At 38.3% G+C, this 20,999-nt stretch overlaps 4 protein-coding genes across 8 annotated transcripts; 3 read left to right on the top strand and 1 right to left on the bottom strand.

Annotated features, from left to right (window-relative positions):
• Nucleotides 1-1,212: 1,212 nt before the first annotated feature.
• trim46a (tripartite motif containing 46a) lies at nt 1,213-13,071 on the bottom strand. Of its 3 annotated transcripts, none has more exons than XM_041987646.1 (12): nt 12,430-13,071; nt 11,816-12,074; nt 11,308-11,458; nt 10,264-10,462; nt 10,035-10,181; nt 9,853-9,948; nt 6,825-7,078; nt 6,566-6,687; nt 6,118-6,447; nt 5,182-5,411; nt 4,826-4,893; nt 1,213-3,420 (listed from the first exon to the last, which is right to left on the bottom strand). In XM_041987646.1, exons 2-12 carry the CDS (start codon nt 12,066-12,068, stop codon nt 2,973-2,975), a joined length of 2,298 nt encoding a protein of 765 aa, XP_041843580.1. In that variant the 5' UTR covers nt 12,069-12,074; nt 12,430-13,071; the 3' UTR covers nt 1,213-2,972. The 3 variants fall into 3 exon arrangements, with proteins under 3 accessions (XP_041843580.1, XP_041843579.1, XP_041843581.1); XM_041987645.1 differs by having other exon boundaries at nt 12,880-13,071; XM_041987647.1 differs by lacking the exons at nt 1,213-3,420; nt 4,826-4,893 and adding an exon at nt 5,759-5,843 and having other exon boundaries at nt 5,273-5,411; nt 12,880-13,071.
• A 588-nt stretch (nt 13,072-13,659) lies between these two features.
• tmem107l (transmembrane protein 107 like) lies at nt 13,660-16,899 on the top strand. Of its 3 annotated transcripts, XM_041987650.1 has the most exons (6): nt 13,660-14,167; nt 14,720-14,787; nt 14,863-14,963; nt 15,379-15,475; nt 15,552-15,648; nt 15,801-16,899. In XM_041987650.1, the coding sequence occupies exons 1-5, from the start codon at nt 14,081-14,083 to the stop codon at nt 15,601-15,603; spliced, it is 405 nt and encodes a 134-aa protein (XP_041843584.1). In that variant the 5' UTR covers nt 13,660-14,080; the 3' UTR covers nt 15,604-15,648; nt 15,801-16,899. The 3 variants fall into 3 exon arrangements, with proteins under 3 accessions (XP_041843584.1, XP_041843583.1, XP_041843582.1); XM_041987649.1 differs by lacking the exon at nt 15,379-15,475 and having other exon boundaries at nt 13,663-14,167; XM_041987648.1 differs by lacking the exon at nt 15,552-15,648 and having other exon boundaries at nt 13,663-14,167.
• Nucleotides 16,900-17,003: 104 nt separating this feature from the next.
• krtcap2 (keratinocyte associated protein 2) lies at nt 17,004-19,080 on the top strand. The gene is made up of 5 exons (XM_041987652.1): nt 17,004-17,145; nt 17,781-17,935; nt 18,143-18,206; nt 18,411-18,477; nt 18,576-19,080. The coding sequence occupies exons 1-5, from the start codon at nt 17,142-17,144 to the stop codon at nt 18,694-18,696; spliced, it is 411 nt and encodes a 136-aa protein (XP_041843586.1). The 5' UTR covers nt 17,004-17,141; the 3' UTR covers nt 18,697-19,080.
• Nucleotides 19,081-19,782: 702 nt separating this feature from the next.
• Nucleotides 19,783-20,964, top strand: LOC121641495 (protein S100-A1-like). Its single transcript, XM_041987653.1, has 3 exons — nt 19,783-19,883; nt 20,459-20,613; nt 20,703-20,964. The coding sequence occupies exons 2-3, from the start codon at nt 20,476-20,478 to the stop codon at nt 20,862-20,864; spliced, it is 300 nt and encodes a 99-aa protein (XP_041843587.1). The 5' UTR covers nt 19,783-19,883; nt 20,459-20,475; the 3' UTR covers nt 20,865-20,964.
• Nucleotides 20,965-20,999: the final 35 nt, after the last annotated feature.

Here is a 20,999-nt window from a genome sequence, read left to right as displayed (position 1 = left end):
CCATGAGCGCATACTCACCTGGCTTGATGAATACGTGTCTGCTCATCCTGGTTTGTCCTTGGTACAACCAATTAGGCCTGGACGCTCTTGTTCTGGATTCGATGAACCCAGCTTAGTTGTTTATAAAAAGGATATTTATATCCTGGTTATTATATCTGAATCCTACTTTTATGCAGTAGGCCTCCGTTGACACAGGATGCACCTGTTGTCTTTACATCCATCAACACAAACAATGTTGCCTCCTAGTGGAAGTTTTTTTTTTTGTCCTTATATTGCAAGCTAGTGCTATAGAAAAGCCTCAACTCTGGTATGAATGCAACACCCCCTTTCGTGTCTATAAAAGCATTCTCGTGTTACATAATATCCACTTATTTCTTTTACAGTTTTAGAACATACCTTTATGTCACTGTCTGGGTAACTGCAGCCTGTTAGAGCAGCTGTTGAAGCCACAAGCAACAGGCTCATGTCATCTTGTCTAGTGCTCACACACTGTAAAATACATCTGTTCACCTCTTTGGTGACCTTTCTCAGGCACCACAAGGTGAGTCCTGCCAGCATACAAAATAGGCTGATTATATTTAATCCCTGCAGCACTTTATCTATGTAGCCACCTCTGGCACAGTTAAATGATTAAGAGCTCACTTGCCTGTACATGCACACTGGCACAACATTCTCTTTAAGACATCAGTTTTTTCCATGACAGCATACAAAGAGAGTTTGTTGTTACAATCCCAGTAAGAGCACTGTTCTGCTGTTAACAGACAACCCTCATGTGAACGTTTTCTATAGCAGGCAACAATTCAACCAACAGTAGTGCTGACCACAAAAAACTTTATACTTTTGTTCTTGGTTTTATATTTGACAACAAAAGAAGGCTCCAACTTAGAGAGTAACCTGAGATACAACTATATAAGACATCAACAACACAACACCAACATAAAAGATAGTGAAAGAGAGCCGTGTCAATCCTAAAAGCGGGGCTAATTGACCTGTTTTTTCTTTATTTCTAAAGATGTATCACCACACATAAAGAAACTGCTTCAGTTTAAACTTCTTTAAGAACCAAGGAAGTGCAGTAGTCTCCAACATGGGCTCTTTAAGGTTCTGAATATTTTGTATTTGTTATTGCTGTTTTGATCCTCAAGACTGATACTGATCCTGCCATAAATCCATGTATGTTGCAATGAACTGAATGAATTACACACAGTGATCCCACATTGCAGTTGTCAGTCTTTTATTGTTTTTCTCATGATGGAAACATTCTACCAGCAAGACAAAGTCAAAATGAAGAAATTAAGAAATTTTGTAGTGCTACAGTTTGAGTTCATTTGTGTGCTGTGGTGGCACACAAGTAGAGGGAAATCATTCAAGATGAGCACATATTAACAGATTATTGAGCAGGTTCACAGACTAAAGGAGGTTTTATCCCCCAGACGTTTGTGTACAAGGAAGAGAGGCACAAAAACCCCAAAAGTGAGACACAATAAGAGATGAAACCTGATGTGTGAGATGACTTTAAAAGGCATACTCAACAAACAAAATGAGACAAAAGTGTTTGTATATGATCAAAATGAGAATGAGATGATCACGCTGGTAAAAAAAAATGTCTTTAATTAGATGTAATGATTACAAGAAGAAATAAAATGGCAAAAACCTGTGACAATAAGTAACCACATTTAGAGCAAAAGAACAGGGGAAAAAGTGTCCAATGACACATGAAACAGTCATAAAGACTGTGAAAGATAAAACGTGGGGGGGGGGACCAACACGTTCCACCGAAAATATAAAGTCAGAGCCAAAGCTCGCCACCCCATACTCACAAGAAAACAATATTACCCATCAAAAGTAGAGCCTGAGACTGTCGGGTTGAGAATTTAACCATATACACTCTTGCGTTGCACCAATATACAATCGGGCCCTTATATTCCCCAAACAAAACAATAAATTACCATAGTACATAAATACTGTAGAATAGATAATGTTAGTTGGCATTGGAAAAAACAAAAATAAAACTAAAGTCAACAAAAGTCTGGAAAACAAAAGTCATCTATACAGGTGATCACCTTCTCCATAACATGCCTGCTTAAACTGATCATTAATATTTTTTATCACCCAAATATCACAATCCCACTAAATTGTCGAAATGCGTAACACTGAAATATCTTCACGTTTTACTGAGTTAACCTGTATAAATATATCATAAATATCATTCATTCAGAACATTTTCACACCAGTTTGAGTTGTAATCTGAAAACATAAAGGCAACTGTGCGCATGTTTCTGAAGCTCCACAAGTCCTTTTGAAAACAGCCATTCTTAAAAATACCAAACGTGCTTTTTAGAGACTGTTACATGTGACTCTGACAGAGGGAGCTGAACTTTACCACTGACAACCAAAGAATATTGACATTCTCTATTTTTGTGGTATATTTTCATAAACACTTCTTAAGCTACATAAAAAGTGAAGATATAAAATTAGACATACAGTACGTCTGAGGTGTTTCCACAAGGTGACAGTCATTTATCTGCATATATGTAAGTTATGAATCCTTGTTACACTCGCATGCAGCTTTAAATGTCCTGTCACTGTGAGGCAAAATAAGACCAGTGTAAAGGGAGCAGATTATTCTCATACAGCAATCTGACTCTTAAAGATTCTAACCTGCTATGAAAGAGGTTGACTCACCTTGTGGACATAATTCTGCATAGTCTAAAATCACTTTAGCCACAATGTCCCTAGGAGCATAGCAAATAAACCAAGCCAAAATAAAGATTTCACATTTTCAGGCCAAGTGCAAATAAAGAACAATGTCAGATATTTATTGTCAGTTCTTAAAATTCACACAGGAAAAAAAAACTATTGTGACAGCTCAGTCAAATGTTAATGTTTGGTCAAGATTAACTATCACCCCACCTTTAACTCAACACCTCAGGCAAACTTTGATCTGTGAGTAAACCATGTGCATAAACTCTTTATTTACTTCGATTTGTAGCACGTGTCTGGATGGTTACCCTCCTTGGTGGTGGCTCATCGATGCTCCGATTGGCCACAAGGTCCTGCAGCTGTAGTGCTCCACCACCAATGAAACAAAAGGCGGGACACACTGGAGCAGAGCAATCCATATGTCCCTCCCACAGGATACGCAAGGAGTGGGCATCATAGAAGGTGACTCGTCCTTTGTCACAGTCCAGACACACTCCCAATCGGGGTGGAAGAGGAGCCGTGTGCGGGTGAGGCATGTTACCGTGGCTGCTGCTGTGGGAGTGCAACCCTCCATGGCTCTGGCTGTCAGCCTGACTCTTACTGTGACCGTGACCTTGAGGGAGCAGGATCTTGCCCATGCCCACAGTGAGGAAGCAGAGGGGAGGGGAGTCTTGGCCATCCTCTGCTCCACTGTCATGGCCACTGTCTGGATCACAGCTGGAAGGAGAAAGAGGGGAGAATGACATAGATACAACAGGAGAAAAACAAAGAAAAGGCAGAAAATGAATCTATAACACAGTTGAACATAGTATGATTTGAAGAGGTGAAACAGTTTTAATGCTGGTTTTCCACAAGTCACAATCTCAATTCTGCCATGATTTTGTGTCAGCTGGTTCCAGTATTTTAGCAGTACAAAGGTTTGGTTTTACAGACAGCATCTGCACAATACTCTTCATTACTATCAACTTGTCTATGCATTTTACTGACGGGGTGAAAAACAGTAACACCTTATCATAATGCTTTCATAAATCTACGAAAATCCTCCAGCTGATCCAAAACACAACAACTTGCAAGAACGATATCTTCAGTTCTAGCTTCTCTTCACTGACTGTGAATCTAGAACAGATACTGAAGCCCTTTTCCTCTCATTCAATACCCTTCATGACCGATCTTCATTACATCTACAAGACTTCTTGGTGCTATATTGTCCCAACAAAGCATTTCACTCAGAGTGCAGGCTTGAGGTTCCCCAGAGTTTCCAAAGGAAATGTGGGAGTAGAATGGGAGGCAGATCCTTTAACTATTGTACTCCGGTGGAACCAGCTCCAAGTTTTGGTTCAGGAAGTGGACACACCACGTTTTTAAGACTAGGCTAAACTTTTTTCACCGATAAAGCTTATAGTTAGTGCTGGCTCAGGCGTCTTAGTTTCACTGTTATAAGTCAAATTTTCCCATTATTCACTGCATACCTTTTGTTTATCAATTTTCTCTCACTAATAATGCATCTATCTGGTATGTTTTCTGTAATTGGAGCTTTTCCTCTCTCTAAATATTCCCTCAGGTATCTGTGGCTCCAAAACCAGGATTTTCTAATCTGCAGCTACCAGCCTGGCCTACCAGGCCAACCATTTTTTTTCATGGCCTCTCTTCTTATGTCTTGCTGACCTCTGATCCAAACTAGACACATGGCCACCCAAAATTATTTTCCGTTTAAAAGGAGTTTTCTTTCTTTGTAGTTCAAATGCAGTTGTTAGACTTCTATCTATTTAAAGTGCCCTAAGACTACTTTTTGTTCTAAGTGGCCACTATATAAATAAAAGTGAAAGTTATATTCTGCCTGCTTCTCAGCAGCAGGCAATGATAACTCAAGGCTGTGTGAACACAGTGATATGCTTCCCCCTAGTGGCCAAAAATATAATTTCACACTAAACAAATGCCTATGTTTTCATATGAAATGGCAGTTCTGAAATGATACCAAACCATTCTGCACAACAAACATGACAACTGATCCTACAAAAATGAGAGATCCACCAGTCAATATGGAAGATGTTAATCTAAACGTCTTAACTTGACGTCTTGTAACTTCTGGTTATTTTAGAGATAATATGAGTAAGATTGTTACCGAGGGCTTGCCATGTCCTGAGGGATATGAAACCACTCTTGTAATTTAGCCTCCTGCCCAACTCCCACCTGAAAATGAGATGATCAAATTGACAAAAAAAAGGAAAACTTTGGTCAGATTCCACACATTCAGCCTTTTGTCATATCAAAACAAAAACTTCTGATAAGGTCAAATATAAATATATACATATAAAAGCCCACCTATAGTCTTTTCCTAAGCACCCTTTAACTGATCTCATTGGAAAATGTCATGCAATCAAAGAATACAACAAGCTCTTATCGTGGCTGTCACTTAGATGCATCTGGGTCATTTCACATAGCTTTGAAGCAAAAACAGCTATTCAACCAGACTCCTACCTTCACCAAATAAGACCCAGGTTCTATAGAGCATGCCCAATAGTGTCTGCCTTGAGTGACTGCCAAGTCCGCAACCAGCAGGTCAGAAGTCAAATGACAGGAGGTGAGTGCTCTGTCCGCAGCCTGCAGAAGGGAGATGCCTGGTACGCTGCGAGCATAGGTCTGACCTTTACCCAGTGCCAAACGATCAGCATGCAAACCCCAGCGAGAGTCCAAGGAGAAACTCAAGACTGAGGGGGCAGGAAAAGGAGGAGAACCAAGAGGAAAAGAAATGTTAAAAAGAAGGGGGAAATGAAAGGAAAACAGAGTACAGGTTAGCTCCTGAAGTTTGGAAAGAGTGACACTAAGGCATGTTTTCTAGTACACTTTATAACAGACAAATCAAAAGTTAATGTTGTTTTTAAAGGAAAAGTTGGAAAAAGTGACTATAAGAAGAAAGCCATGAAAAACATAAAGATAACATGCACTCTATGTTTGTAATGTTTTAAGAGATCAGATAAATTTGTGGAAGGGATGATTATGCCGAAAATTTTCTGTACTAAACAATAAAGAACATTTGAATATGTGAAAGACAGACCTGTAGCAAGAAAGACAGAAGCAGAGATAATATGACTGGGATGACACTGGAATGCAGAGCAAAAAAGGAAGGCTTTGTGCACAAACTAAAAAAAAAAGGGAATGAGGAAATCAAGGGATGGAGAGAAAAGAAATATAAAGGTTAGTCAATCAATTGAAAAATTACGTTAAAAATTCCACCTTCAAATATTTCCTTATCAAACATATTGAAATTTGATAGAAAACAAAACTCTGATCTTTAAACTGATACTTTTGTAAAGATGGAGTCAGAAGAAGAATTGTCCAAACCTGTTTTTAGAAGAGTTTTTGCTGAAAAACACATGTCAGCATTAAATAAGTGATCATGTGTGCATGTCTTACCTGGTGCAGGTGGAGTGTGGAGGTAAACCTCTTCACTGTATTCTCCAAACCCAGCCTTGTTGCAACCTCTCACCCTGAGCACATACACGCTGTCCATCTGCAGCCGATCAATCACTGCACTGGTCCCCTTCACTTCATTCATTCGCTGCCATGGTGTCGAGGAGTTAGGGGAGCTGGTGCCACCCCACGTGGCTCCAGCTCTCCCAGCTCGTCGCTGGTATTCGACAGAAAAGTGCCAAGCTGGAGCTGAGTCCTGAGGGAGGCGCCAGCACAAAAACAACTGGTCATAAGCCAATGTCTTCTGAGTGTCAATCACTGGAGCCAATGGTGCTATGAAGCAGAAAAAAAATAAAAATAAAACAGAGATATGCAGGTCAATCTACTGATCTCTAAAAAGTATGATTTCATTGTCACATGGTTCTTATTGAAACAGGAGCAGAGACCCCACCTTGTATAAACTGCATGCTGTTAATGAGCTTGATCTCCTTGGAAGCATCTAGATGAAAGTGTCTGAAGGAGGGATCGGCAGCAAGAGAGAAACACTGCACACTTTCTATGGCCTTAACCAGCCTGCAAAAAGGAACAAAGCGCCAAAAAATTTAAAAAGATATCAAAATCTAAGAACGAGCATCTAGGAATAAGAATCTAAGAAAAGTCAACTTTACTTTTGTTTCCTCTAATTGCTGAGTTGAAAAAGCATGTGTTACCTGCTGTGTGTTACTCTCGCAGCCTGTACAAAGCAGGGGGCATCTGTCTCTTTGAGCAGCTCCTGTGTGTACGCCATCAGACCTGCCTGGTCCAGCAGGCCTTGTTTCTCAAAGGCCTGGGTGGACAGGGCTTCCTCTCTCCTGCTTCGGGATCCCTCCAGGGCCAGGGCTAAAGTTCCCTGACGCTCAGCAACAGACGCCCCCAGCTCTCGGATAGAGTGAGTCAGCTGCAGTAGAGCCACTGCACTGTTAGCCTGCATAAAAGCGGAGGAAGTACCAAAGAGTGGGAAAGATCCACGGAGAATTGAGAAACATTTGTTGCCAATACACTCTGAATGCATCCCTAAATGACCCCTACCTCCATCCTTTGTAAAACTTTAGTTTCAACTTCAGAATAGATCTAAGGCAGACTGTAAGGTGGAGTATCCATTTTTCTCATTCTGTGAACACCTAAACCAACTTAAACATAAATGGATAAATTCCAGATGCAGTCATGTAGAAAACATTTAAAGGACTTTTATTCATTTTCCACATGTTAACAAAAATGGCTGCTTTTTTTGTACATTGACTTTGTTAGTTTGAAGTTAAGCAATCCAAAGATAAAGATGGAGAAGTAACCAATGTCCTGCACCTCACTACAGGTGTTCTGGATTTGTCCAAAGTTGTGTCATTTCTGGCTGACGTTTCTCAGCACTTGATCCTAATTAGAAGGGAAACAACTGATTTATATTTTAATGTACTTGAGACTGGGACTATAAACAACCATAAGTTTAATGTGATGACCTTTATTAGCCAGACAGCTCAAACTGTAAAAAATTGAAAGATTATCTGCTCTTCATAGATTCTAACTGGATCAGTGGATCAAAGAGTTATGATGAGGGGGTCCAGCTAGGCTAAATAAAAGTTACCATTTTTGTGCTACTAGTAAAATGTGGACAAATTTGTAAAAGTACCAATGTGCAAACAGCAAGGATTTAACAACAGAAATTTCAACAACCCAAACAAAAGACTTTTTATTGAATTCATTCTTTCCTCTACTGAAATGTCCTCTGAGGCAGTAGTTGCATTAAAAGCACATTTTTGATCGATCTAGCGCTTATTCAACTCTGCACCCTTTTTGCTCCAAACATATCCTTGCAAGCAGGAAAGAACACAGTGAATGTTTTCTTTTGATTATATTGATGCAGCTGCACAGTCTCACCACTCCAAAGCGTGCTAAACCTTCCTTACAGCTTTTGCTGTCGAACAGGAGATCAGATTTATCTTCAGCTGTATAAGCAGTTATCTTGGAAGAATTTTTCTTGTACTGCTGACCTTCGCTTGATCTCAGCTGTTTCCGATTTTCCCATTTTTTAAAAAATTCATTACAGACCAAAGGAAGAGCTGCTGGCAACAAATCTTCTTACAGTATTGTCCTTCTTTGCCAGTATCAATTCATTTTATTTCCAGGATGCAACTGTTTAGAAGATTAATGGTTGTTGGGGCAGTTTGAGGATTCAGAGCATTTAGAAACTTTAAATTATACATTATCTGGCCCTTCCTAACCATGACTGTGAATGAATGACAATAGTCCCAAAATGTGGCAAAATGGAAAAAAAAACATGAGAGCTCAATCTCTTAACAGGTCTCTCATTTTCTGCATTTAGCTTAATCCCTTTGTGTGACGCCCGCCGGCTTATCAGCCAGCCAGGAGAGAATTGCAGGACGTGCTGGAGACGCTGACAGTGGAGGATGCCCAGCACCCGCCTCCCCTGATCCCTGATTGGCCGCCTTACCACTCACTCCCCAAACAAGCTGTCCAATCCGGAGAAGAGGCCTCCTTTAAGACAGAGTCATCACCATCATTCGGGGCAGCTGTGGATTGTGGGACACATGCCTGCCAGTTTGAGAAAGATTGTGGATTGTGTGGTTTAAGAGACTTTTCTGTGCGAGTTAGCGATTTGGTTTAGTGATAAATACCTTTTTGTGTTCTGAGCTTTAGTGCCGTCCCTGCCTGAAAGAAGGAGGTTTTTGTGTTTAGTTTATTAGGAGTTTGGTTTTGTTTTGATAGAAGTCCGCCTGAGAGCGTGTGTTTATTTTGTTTGTTAATTAGTCCGCCTGTGTGCGTGTAGCCCGTTTTGGGGACATTTTTGGTTTGTTTGTTTGTTTTGTTACTAAGTAGAGTTAAGACTAATTGTTAAATACCCGACAGGGACACTTTGAGTTGTTTATTTTGTATTATTTGCCGGTTAAGGGTTGTTTGTGTTTTGGAACCCATTTTTGTTAATAAACATTATTGTATTTCATTTACCCTTGGTCCGGCCATTCCTGTGTTACAGTCCTTTTGACCCCTGGACGTAAAGGGGGACGTAACACTTTGTTAATAAAAATATATATATACTTTGATTAAAATGTTGAAAGGATGTTTATCATTTACCTTTTGTCATGTGAACATCAATTTATTCCCACCTTTCTTAACCCTTTTAATGCTGTGTGTATCATATTTGATCCACAGAGTTTTTGCATCACTTGTGGTAGAAACTTTGCTCCAAATTTGTTGTATATAATCTGATACATGTCTTCTGCCCTATGGTGGAAGTCCTTTGCACTAAAACAATTCTAGCATAGTACACAGTAATTCACCATACACAATTGCTAATTATGTTTGTTTATCTATTTATTCTTACATTTTGTTAGAGGTCCAAATAAAGACTTCAGAATAAAATAATAATAATAATAATAATTGTCTGCCTCATATTTCTAGGGTTATGCCGTAACGGTTTAATTATTCAGAGCACGAGAAATTTTAGAAGGTGTGCCCAAAACTTTGAATGCTATAGTTTCCAAAGAGACCTAGATTGACAGGTTAAGTACTGTCAGCACATAATGTGCCAATACATTAGATCTCCCCATACCACCAGATTACTAGGCAGAATTATTGCAGACTATGGGGGACAATTAGCGCAAGTGAACCAACAAAACAATGCAGAAGATCCACTTAGAAATGCCATTACACGTGGCCATATTTAAACCAAGAAAGACTGTTCACCTCCATCTGTTTGATGGCAGCTTCTAGTTGAGTGATCTGACTCTGTATTGTCTCCTGATTGGCCAGAATAAAGCTGACTTCGTTGGCAAGCTTTTCCTGTAAAACCAAACATAAGGATGCTGTTGCAAAGCTGTTATCATGAGGATTTTAACACAGCTGAAACAGACTGCATTGACGCTCACCTTGAGGGCTTGGTAGGCTTGTGCTATAGGCAAAACTTTGTGTCCATGGTGGGCACGCCGGACTTTACAAAGTGGGCACAGCAGCTTCTGGCAGTTACGGCAATACCACTGCAGCCTCTCCTGCTCGTGGTCTGTGCATGTAAGGACCTAGAGAGCAAAGTGAGATTTAAGTGCAACACAAAAGAAGCTACTGTATACCATGTACTCAAGACATAAAAAACAAACAAACCTTTGGCCTGAAGTTGTTTGTGGGAAGAATGTGTTCGTGCTGAGCTCGAGGGGTTCCCCAGGGGTGGTACAGTTTGAAACATTCATTGCAGAAGTTTGATTTGCAGTCAGCACAGCCTTTAGTGGCCTCCAGAGACTGAGGAGGTTTACAGAAGCCACACATAATAGCCACACTGCCAAGACTTATTGTGTGCCTGTACCTGAAGGGGAGACATGTAAAGAAGGAGATATGAGCAATTCTATAGCAATGAAGAAAGACAGCAAAAAAAATAAAATAAAAAAATAAAAAATAAAAAACAATAAAGAAATATAAAACAAAACATAAATTGTCTATTTTAGAAAGGTAATACTGAACTGTTGCTGTGCCCTGCTCTCTTTTCAGTGGTAAGAAGTCTGACTCTTAACTGCCTAACCTGGATACACCTCCAGCAGCTGCCTTGATAGTGCATCTTGTACAGTAAAACATGCAGCATCACACTTTCTTCACCATCACAGGAGCAGCTGCAAGCTCCTTGTGAAGCTACGCACCCCCATAACCCAATCTTAGCTCACGTTTTTAAAAGCAGATAATCTCACTTTGAGCTTCTCTGTTTGAACTAATAGGATAACAGGCTGAGAATAAATTACTTCAGTTGTGCTTACACAACTTAGGTAAAAAGATGACTAAAATAAATTAAACTAATTATTTTACCACTGCTGATGTCTCGCAGTGTGTTGCAGTTTTTAAGCTCTCCCTCCAAACTTCTCTTAGGCTTAGTCTTTGATCAGGAGTAAAAGAGAGATTCATTATTGAAACCCCTTTCAGCAATTGATTTCCTGTCTCATTTATAAAGTAGTATTGACTAAACTCCTGGCCGTCTTCACTGAGTTATGTTTTTTTCTTCTTCTTCTTCAGTACAGAAATGTCAGCATAAGAAGAAATAAAAACACACCATGACTGAAGTTTGAGAGAGAAATATTTACTCCAACTACCCCTAATATGAGATTAACTCTGCTACAGCCCTGCCCTATATTTATGGTGTTTTTGTGTATGCAAAATGCAAACCTCTCAACAATGCGCTCCAGAGTGAGGTTGCGGAAACAGTCTGTCAGGCCTTTCTCCCCAAGCTCCACGTCCTGCTGACAGGAAGGACAGGGGAACAGCATGGGAGGAGGGGCTGCATCCTTCCGTCTTCGCCCTGGGTACGTCCCACATACTGGGGAAAGGATACAGGTGCAAAGGAAGGGAAGGAGAAAGGAAAATTGATGGAGAAAGAAGAGAAAATGTGAGTTATAAGTTATGGTTTGGAAAGAAAAGCCCCTAGTTGAATTTTAAACTGGTTATTTAACAGTGAAGGAAATGCTATTTGCTTACATACACAATCTGAAAAAACACAATCTCGACAGATGCTCAGTGCCTTTTTTAGTCTCTGACTGATTCAGCTTTTATGGCCTTTTCTCTGTACATGTACTCAAAAAAGCCATGAGCTATATGCATAAAGCTCTAGATATACAACAGGACACTGATGTGTCAGCTAAGAGAGCAGTTACATCACACACACTATTTTCTCCACCTGTTCTGAGAACCCGCTCGAACCGATCAGGCGTCCTAGGAACAGGTCTACGTGCCTGTCGAGGGGAGCGAGTGTTGGGTGTGGAGGCTGGCGAGTTAGGCTCTGGAGGGAGATCCGGAGGAGGATAGCCTCTTTGTACCAACACATCAGCTGCACACAGCAAACACACACTGTGCTGGCATGGGAGAAGGATGGGTTGCTTCACTATCTCATCACACACTGGGCAATGCAGCTCCTGTTCCATATTCTTCATACTGGACTAGGGAAAAGGAGGGGTTTAAGAAGATGTCCAAGAGAGGAGGCAGATTAAACAAAAGCTGAGTCACTAAAATAAATGTAGAATCTAAGAATCTCAACATTCTGCATCTCTTGTCAACTTAATATATATATATATATATACATAATAAAAACATACAGACTTCATAGTCAAGAGGGAGAGGGGGAGACAAACATTACTTATGGAGGCTGGTAAAAGGCAAATGTAGAGGAAAACCCTTTTTTCTCACTTGGTTGGTGTTTGTCATGTTGATTCACCTTTCCATGGTAAAATACAGAACTAGCACAATGAAGCAGACACCAAAGAATGATTTTGTTTGTTTTTTATTCCGACTAACCTACTTACTCGTTTTACTGGTGGTAGTGGCGCCTTTCCATTGCTGCAGCTACAAAGCGCAGCATCCGGTTTCTATGACAACACGGATCTATGCCTTCTCATCGTCTGCGGCCTGTAACCCTTAACGCTATTTGCCAACATATTTAGTTGGTTAAAATCATCGAACACCGAGTCCATCTGCTGCAACTTTCGGATTTTGTGATCATTGTGACGGTGCATTTCTATCTCCCCCCACAGCACCCAAAAGCAGATCTTTGTTATTCAATAGACGTCAACAACGTATTTCAAAAAAGATAAATGCTTTTTATCTCTTCATTGTGTTCAGTCAAATTAGTCAAAATGTAATATTTCTATTGGCAAATGTACAGATGGATACAAAATGTGTGCATTTTATATTGTTAAAACAAAAACACGTGATAAAAATGGCTATTAAAATAAGCGTCACACTTACACTGATGCGAACCAGTTCGTCCATGATAGAGGTAAAGGTTTGTAACTCCGCTTCTGCCATTCTCTCTCAGTTTCTTTGCGTTTGAATAAAACAAAACAAAACAAAAAACAGGCAGGTTATTTCAGCCACCTCGCTGGAGAACAGGCCTTAACTGGTGGAGCGTGACCATAGATTCGCTGCGCTTGACGTGTGCTGGTGCACACACGCCGACTCTGCCTGTCTGGAGGATAGTAGACTGGTTGTAGAAATGAGATGGGAGGGGGGTTGGAAATGCCTGGTTTAATCTGCCACAGCCGCATTGCTTAGGGAAGGACAGATAAAAAGAACTGTGAGATTATTATATTAAAAGTGTGATTTTTTTTTAATGCATTTGTTTTATTTTTTATTCTATTGCATTTTATAACGTTTGAGGAACGGAATTTTGAAAAGAAGTACAATGTTTGTAAATGTATATTTGTGAATGTATTACTTCAATATAGTGACTACAGTCCAACAGCGTAATTATAAACAAAATCAGTTTCTCTAAATAAACCTCCACATTGATGTTTGTCGGGTTTTTGTAGAAACTGCCAATATCTGGCCCAGTTTCATATTACCTGCAGATGGCAGTATTGGGCAATTAAAATAAAACTAAATGCTAAACTAATAATATCTCAACTATTAGACATGTTAATATATCATATAATACTATATTTAGATATGTTTAACTAATATCCAAATATAAAATAATATATAAATATTTCAAATAGCTCAACTGTATGACTGTGTGTCCGGAACCTTAGAGTGTTGGTTCCTCGTTTATCCGGTCAGTTATACGTAATGTACCGTCAGGGTGATTGTTGTAGCAACTGTTTGTTGTATCGAAATTGATACTAGCACAGTACGCAGTTCGCTCCATTTCTAGATAGGGTATATTAACGTAATTAGAAGTGTCGCAGTGTGTAGCTTAACAGCAGTTCGTGTTATTTTTGGCCAAATAAGAGTTAGTTAGCTTTGAAAGTGATTTATTAGCTTATTTATTAGTCTTTAGCTAAGTGCTAAATTGGCACTTCACTTTGACTTAACACCGTGCTAACTAAAAGGCACATAAAAGTTTTAATAAATATCATATTTTTCCTCTAGCAATAGCTACGTATTAGTTGCATTATTATCATTATTTTCACGCTGTGACTGACTCGACATTAACAGTCCCAGCAACAGAATGCCGGCTGTCAACAGTCTTGTCCCTGCACGTTTTCTCACCATCTTAGCTCATCTTGTCATCGTTATCACCATCTTTTGGTCGAGGGTAAGTAAGAAAGCCGGACATTTTACAAATTCGTAACTTAGAATAGTCATAAATGGAATAAGTAAACAATCTTTAAAATACATACCTAGAATAAAAGTTAGCTGTATATATATATATATATATATATATATATATCACTCCACTAATAAATCAAGTCAAGGTGAAAAAAAATTGCTGTTTATCAAAGAGCAAATGAGGACCAATGAAAGACCCAACTCATGGTCAACCAGTACTTAATAATTATCAAATTTCTTATAAATATAAAAAATGAAACTATGCAATGCAGAAAAATATCTTGTGTCAGTGTTGTATGTGTTTAATGATTAATATATGTATGTATGTGATTAATATAGATAATGTATGTGATTAATACTTATACCACATTTATATGTACATTAATCCACATTAATAAAACATTTCAAGCTGCACAATACAGAACATTTTTCAAATAAACTAAATGGTACCCTTTGTGCTGAAGTATGGTACTTAAATTATTGCCTTTTTCCATGTCTTGGGAAATGATATCCTTGATGTGTAATGTTTGTTTTAAAGGAAAATAATGTGAAGGCAAGTTTACCTTTGGATTTCACAAAAGAGCAGTTTGACGCTGAAGACAGACAGTAAGTAAATCTTTGATGAACATAAATGACACACACTTGTATACACACTTCACTAATATATTTCCTTTATTTCAGGTTGGTGGTGGCATTGGCGGTCACTCTCGGTCTGTTTGGTATAGAGCTGGCTGGTTTCTTTTCTGGGGTTTCTATGTTTAACTGCAGCCAAGGACTCCTGTGTATCCTTTACAATGACTATGGTCCACCAATGACAATGACCACTAATATTAATAGTAGGCGCCATTAATGAGAAATTTATTTTTGGCTACAGGGGTGTCACATTGATTGTTTCAGTTGCTACTTGGTCATTGAGCATGCTGCTCAACTACAACATCAGGGGTTTCATTTCAGCTGGGGGACATTTGGTGTTTGCAGAGCCCTTTCTCCACCTTAGTTTCTATCCATGCAATTGCAAATATGGTAGTAGGTACTGGTCTGGTACTAATAACAGTCTACAAAACATTGAAAATGAGGCACATCTTTATAATCAAGCTACAAGAAGAAATAAAGATTTAAACAAAACAAAAAAAAGTAATTTATCAGTTACAGTTCCATGACTACAAACTTTTATATTTGATGGCTCGTCTACTATAGCAACAGGAGTCCATGCCAGTGCCTCAGTAGCTCTGCTTTTCTTTCTCTTTGAGCAGTGGGAGTGTGTCATCTACTGGTGGATCCTTGCCATTTGCAGGTTAGTTTATATTTAATAATGTGTGTGCATGTGTATTTTTCCTGAGAAGTTTTTCCCTGACAGATGTTTACCCCAGCTTTAGCTGTCCACTGCAGCGCATCAGTGTCCTTGTCTTTCTTTGTGTTTGAGAAGTGGGAATGCTGGACTTACTGGGTGATATTTGGCACTTGCAGGTTGGTGTCTGTTGTTTTGAATAAATTAGTTTTCAGAGAGGCAGCTAACTAGGGGCCTTATAAACAGTGAAAATGTGTAATTGTGAATGTGTGTAAGGAATATGTCTTTACCCAGGGGTTTGCTCTACATTTCTGTCTCTCTCTTCCTCCAGTGTCCTACCTGCTTTTGTGGAGATTCTTCTGTTTATCGCAGTTTTTGGACTGAAGAAGAAGCCATTATGAAAACAAAAATTATAAGAGGAAGATTCAGATAAGTGTGGACATGGATGCCTGTTAGTGTATCTACAGATGCAGTGACCAGAAGATCTTTTGAGTCAGTGATGACCTCACGAAATTGGTTGAAGTTGTTTGTTAAAGCACAGCACAAACAAATGTAAATGGTCTCAAGAAGCCAGTTTAATACTTTTTTATATATATATTTTTGATACATGTTGAATAAAATAGATGCAGAAAAATTATTTTCTGTATTTTGTTTACTTTTAGTATCCTGGAGCCTTTAGTTTGCAAAGGATTGACCCTTTTAAGTTTCTATTAACTTTGTCTAGAGAAGTAAACACTGAAATAACACTGATGTTATTTTTCTGTTGTAGTTATTCTGTACACCTTATGAAAAATCTTAAAATATTTATTTTGTGATCATGCCCTTTGTATTAATTTAATCTTTTTTTTTTACATACCTATATCACAGCATGTAAACTAATTTTATCTACTTTAATTTGATTATTTACCACAGCCGTGAATCTAGTACTATTTGTGATGTCCCAGAAAATTCCTTAGACTTGGATAACAAATATTTGCAGAATGTCACAATTCTAATCTGTTGGAGAAACAAGGAAGAAGTAAAGGTATTGCTTTCTTTTGGTGCAGGACTGAAAAATATCTCCTTTTTTTCTTGTACAAAACAGACATATGTGCTATGAGTAAAAATGTTGATGTTTACATAAAACAAAAATACTATTAAATTGATTTTTGAAAATTTGAAGCTATCCGTAAAGTTACATTCTGCTAATGTTTTGGGTCATTATCCTGATGTGCGAGTAATGCGAACAAAAGTGATCCATAGTTCAAAGTTTTAAGTAATGAGATAATTATGTTCTCAAGGGTGTTTTTAAGTTAAGGGATTAGTAGAAAGTTGGATTTTTGAGTAAAACTGCTGATTCTGATTACAACAGCAAACTGGAATGAATGATAATAATAATAATAAAAAACACATTTAATCAATATGCTACAGAAAGCAATCAAATCTTAAGTCTGTTTTACCAGAGAAATGCAAAGACATTGCACGGATGTTGGTAGAAACATGTTCATGTGCGTGAAGAATCATTTGGCCACCTCTCGGATCACGGCTCCGCCCACTGGTCCCTTCTGACATTTAGACCGGGTGGCGAGACTTTTGTTCCTAGAGCCGGTGCTGTTATCGTGCTCGTCGAAGTTAAACCTGCTTGCCTGTATTTCATTTCTTTTTCAGAAGGACTTTCATTTAATATAACGTTATGGGTATGTATTTCTTAAATGCGCTGTATTTAAATGTAAAAGCGTAGATTTATAAGATGCTGGAAAACTGTCATTAAGCTAGCAAACGCGTAGGCATGAACGGCACCAAATTAAAGTGTAATTAAATAGTCGTTCAGCACGTTTCTTTAATGCACACAATTTCTTGTCAAACACTGATTTTAAAATTTCATTCTTTTATTTTACTTGGTGCGCAGTGAGTTATGTAAGTATGTATTATTGCCGCTAACGTATGTGTTGTTCAGCGTGAAGCTAACAGCTAGGTCGGAAACTATTATGTGCGTACACTGACGTGGCGTAAGGTTAATGTCCCCTTTTTTAAACCAGGCTTGATATTTAAAATGACTTCTTCGTTGTTGATTATATTAATATAAATTGGTATGATTTATACAGTTCTGGCTAGTTTGACCAAATTAAGGGCTGCACTCTTTTATAAAGTTTTTTTTCCCTACATAATACCTGCTGTTAGGTGTAATATTGCTTGCATAAATAGCTTCTAACTCGGTCAGTTTCCATGGCGTATGGCATATCATGCCTTCATTGCTTGACGCCTTTTCTCAGTAGTATTACTGCTAATGTACCAGTCTGTTTATCTTGACCTGTGTCTCTGGCCTTTGTAGCGGTGAACACAGGCACTTCTCTGGTGCTCTCCAGCTTGCTGTCAGTGCTGGTTTTTGCTGGGATGCAGATGTTCAGTAAACAGCTGGGATCAACTGAGTGGCTTACCATCCTGGGGGGCTTCCTGGGCTCAGTCCTCTTCATCTGTTCCCTTACTGTATCCTTTTGATTGATTTATGAATTGTTTAGCCCACACTGTTAATTATGTACTTATACTATTGTTACTTTAACAGTTTAGTGTACTTACTCATTCAAACAGAATTTTCTTGTAACCCAATTTTCTCTGAGTAATTTTTGGTTCCTTATGGATACACAATAGAAAGCATGCTACCAATGTAGAACATTTCCCTTAATTTATTTCTAGGCTTTCAATAATCTGGAAAACCTGGTGTTTGGAAAGGGCTTCCAAGCCAAGATATTCCCAGAGAGTAAGTGATGATACTACTGAAATTAATTTTCAGGCCACAGTGACAATATACACTACTCACAAAAAGTAATGGGTATTCAACTTTCAAATACACATTTCCTAATAGTTTTAATTTGCCTATTTATCGGAGTGTGTCTATATTAACAATTTAAAGTTCATCATTGGCTATTGGTTCTCTAATTTTTTAACTTCCTACAAATTTCAGTTCTGTTGTGCCTGTGCCTGTCATTGTTTGCCTCTGGTCTGGTGCACAGAGTTTGTGTCACTACCTGGTAAGTGACATTTTTGTGACTCGTGTTACACAGCAAAGAGATGCATTCTAACATTTCAGTTCTAATATTATTTTGTCTTTCCTTCTCTTTTAATCCAGCCTGATATTTTCCCTCTTCGCCCTGTACTACATCAACAAAATATCTGCAGTCCTCTACCAAGCAGCTGTGCCTGTAGTAACACCAGCCAAGGCTACCAGCAAGAGCAAAAGGAAGAATTGATGAAGTCAAGTCACACTTACTTTATGTGAAGCAGTAAATACAGGAAAGATGCTGATGACCACTGTAAAACAGCTGTAACAGATTTTTGTAATAATTCTTAAATTCATTAATGAAACTTGATTCGATCTACCTGAGATTTGGTCATTTACACCCAAATAGATTATTATTATTATTATTATTATTTTTTGTCTTTATGGACTTGAATTGTGAAGTGTCCCTGATCAAAATGAGGCTTTAAAAAATCTAAACAGACATTCCATTTACCCCATTTTTCTCTGCACTGATGGCTGCAAAGAGATTCATACATTTTATGTTTACTGTACATTTATCAGCACATTTTTTTTTTGTTCTATTCATTTTATAATTAAACTTTTGTGAAAAACGTTTTGTGTTGTTTCTCTTTAAAATGACATTCATTTAGGAAAGTATCGTTCTGACCAGCAGTGGTGATTGAAAACAATATGAGCTGTCTTGTTCTTTGTTCTTTCCACTCATGTGTTGATTAAGAGGGAATATTATATTTTCAAGTTTATTTTGCTCTGGAAATATTTTAAGGGGAGGGAAATTAATAGAGAAGGCACAAAACATTATTTTAATCTCTTAATCAAAATAGAACTCTGAGATGCAGGAAAACATTAGTTTATAACAGATTTAACATTTTTTATAATATTAGGAAAAAAAATATTAGAGAAAAGGCTTGTGACTAGCGTTCTGCACAATACCTCAATATTAGAAGTTGCATTCTAAATCATGAGTAATAACCATCACTGAGCTGGTTGGTGGACTGATGAGCTTTTTCACACTACTGTCGGAGTCAGTAATACTTTTTTATTAAGTCTATGACCAAATTGACCGTATGAAGGGCAAACAAATGTAAGACTGGATCGGAATAAACCGCCAAACCTTTTAACAGAGAAGCTTGTTCTAGAAATGTAAAAGTTTAAGACATGTGAAACTTTAAAAGATCATTTAATTAGTAATATTTCAGCAACTTTGTGAGGAGATTTGACGTTATTGTGTGAAGCAGGAAGGGATGGTGCTTTCTTATTTCCTCCTTTTGCCTCGCTGTAGCCCACCTCCCTTTCTGTTGTGCTGGGCGTGTCCTGCATGACTATAAATCCCTGAATAAACTTTTAGTCAGTCCCAGCATTCTTCACTGAAGCTCAGTTTCTCCTCATCCTTACTTGGTAAGGTTTTTCTGATTATAGAACATCAAATTCTTTGTTTTCAATCTTTCCTTTCTTGTAATAGTATTTATAACTTGAAGGCACACAGCAGCAACTGTTCATTGTTTTAAAAGTTTTTCTTCCCCTAGACTATTTAACTTGTTTAATGCCTTGTTTGGGGGAGAGATGAGATGTAAACCTTATGTGGAAAGAAGAGGGAGAAACAGGGAAAAGATTTTAGTTTGTGTGCCAAAAATGATGTCTGTCCTAAAGAATTTGCTCCAAGTGCCAGTAAAACCAACACCCACATCCTCACTAAACCATTTGTTAGTTTTGGAGAAAGTGCTGGAACTACTTGTCTGCAACCTTAAACAGATCTGATCAGTGTTTTAGTGTAAATTAATATTAACTTTAGGAATATTTAGGAATACCACATGGCTTCAGAGTTGTATAAGTGGTCTTTTTGTAGCTGTTACAGAGCATCAGTTTTTATGTTCATCTGGCTGTTGAATTATTTTCTCCAACATATAACCAGTGTCTGATAAGTGCAGAGGATGAATGAAATTTATTCCCAGCTCTGCACTTCCCACTTTCAGCACTTACATTTGTAGCAATGACTGAGTTGGAGAAATCCATGGAGTCCATGATCGTGGTGTTTCACCGCTATGCTAAAGAAGGTGGAGATAAAAACACCTTAAGCAAGAAGGAACTGAAAAAATTAATTGAGAACGAATTACCCAACTTCTTGAAGGTAAGCTAGTTTATCTCCAGTACTGAGCTCTGTTCTAATTGCTCTTGTTTAAACGTTAATATAAGCTTATGCTCTTCACCCTGTTTCAGAGCCAGAAAAACCAGGACACTCTGGATCGCATCATGAAAGATCTGGACCAAAACAAGGATGATGAGCTGGATTTTGAGGAATTCATTCCATTTGTCACCGGCCTCTCTATTGCCTGTGAAAAGCATTTCCCTTTGCTCCATGAAAAGAAGGGCAAGAAGTGAAGTGCAAACATAAAATAAAACTATGTTGACGTGTTTTTAGATGGAGCACATGTAGCACAACTGTGCATCAGATTCAAATTAAAAGCGACCCTTGACATGACTCACTCTTTTTATTTACACTTGCTGTCATTTCTT

This window comes from Melanotaenia boesemani, chromosome 6 (genome assembly GCF_017639745.1).
Source record: "Melanotaenia boesemani isolate fMelBoe1 chromosome 6, fMelBoe1.pri, whole genome shotgun sequence".
Taxonomy (NCBI): Eukaryota; Metazoa; Chordata; class Actinopteri; order Atheriniformes; family Melanotaeniidae; genus Melanotaenia; species Melanotaenia boesemani.
This window is presented reverse-complemented; position numbering and strand designations above follow the sequence as displayed.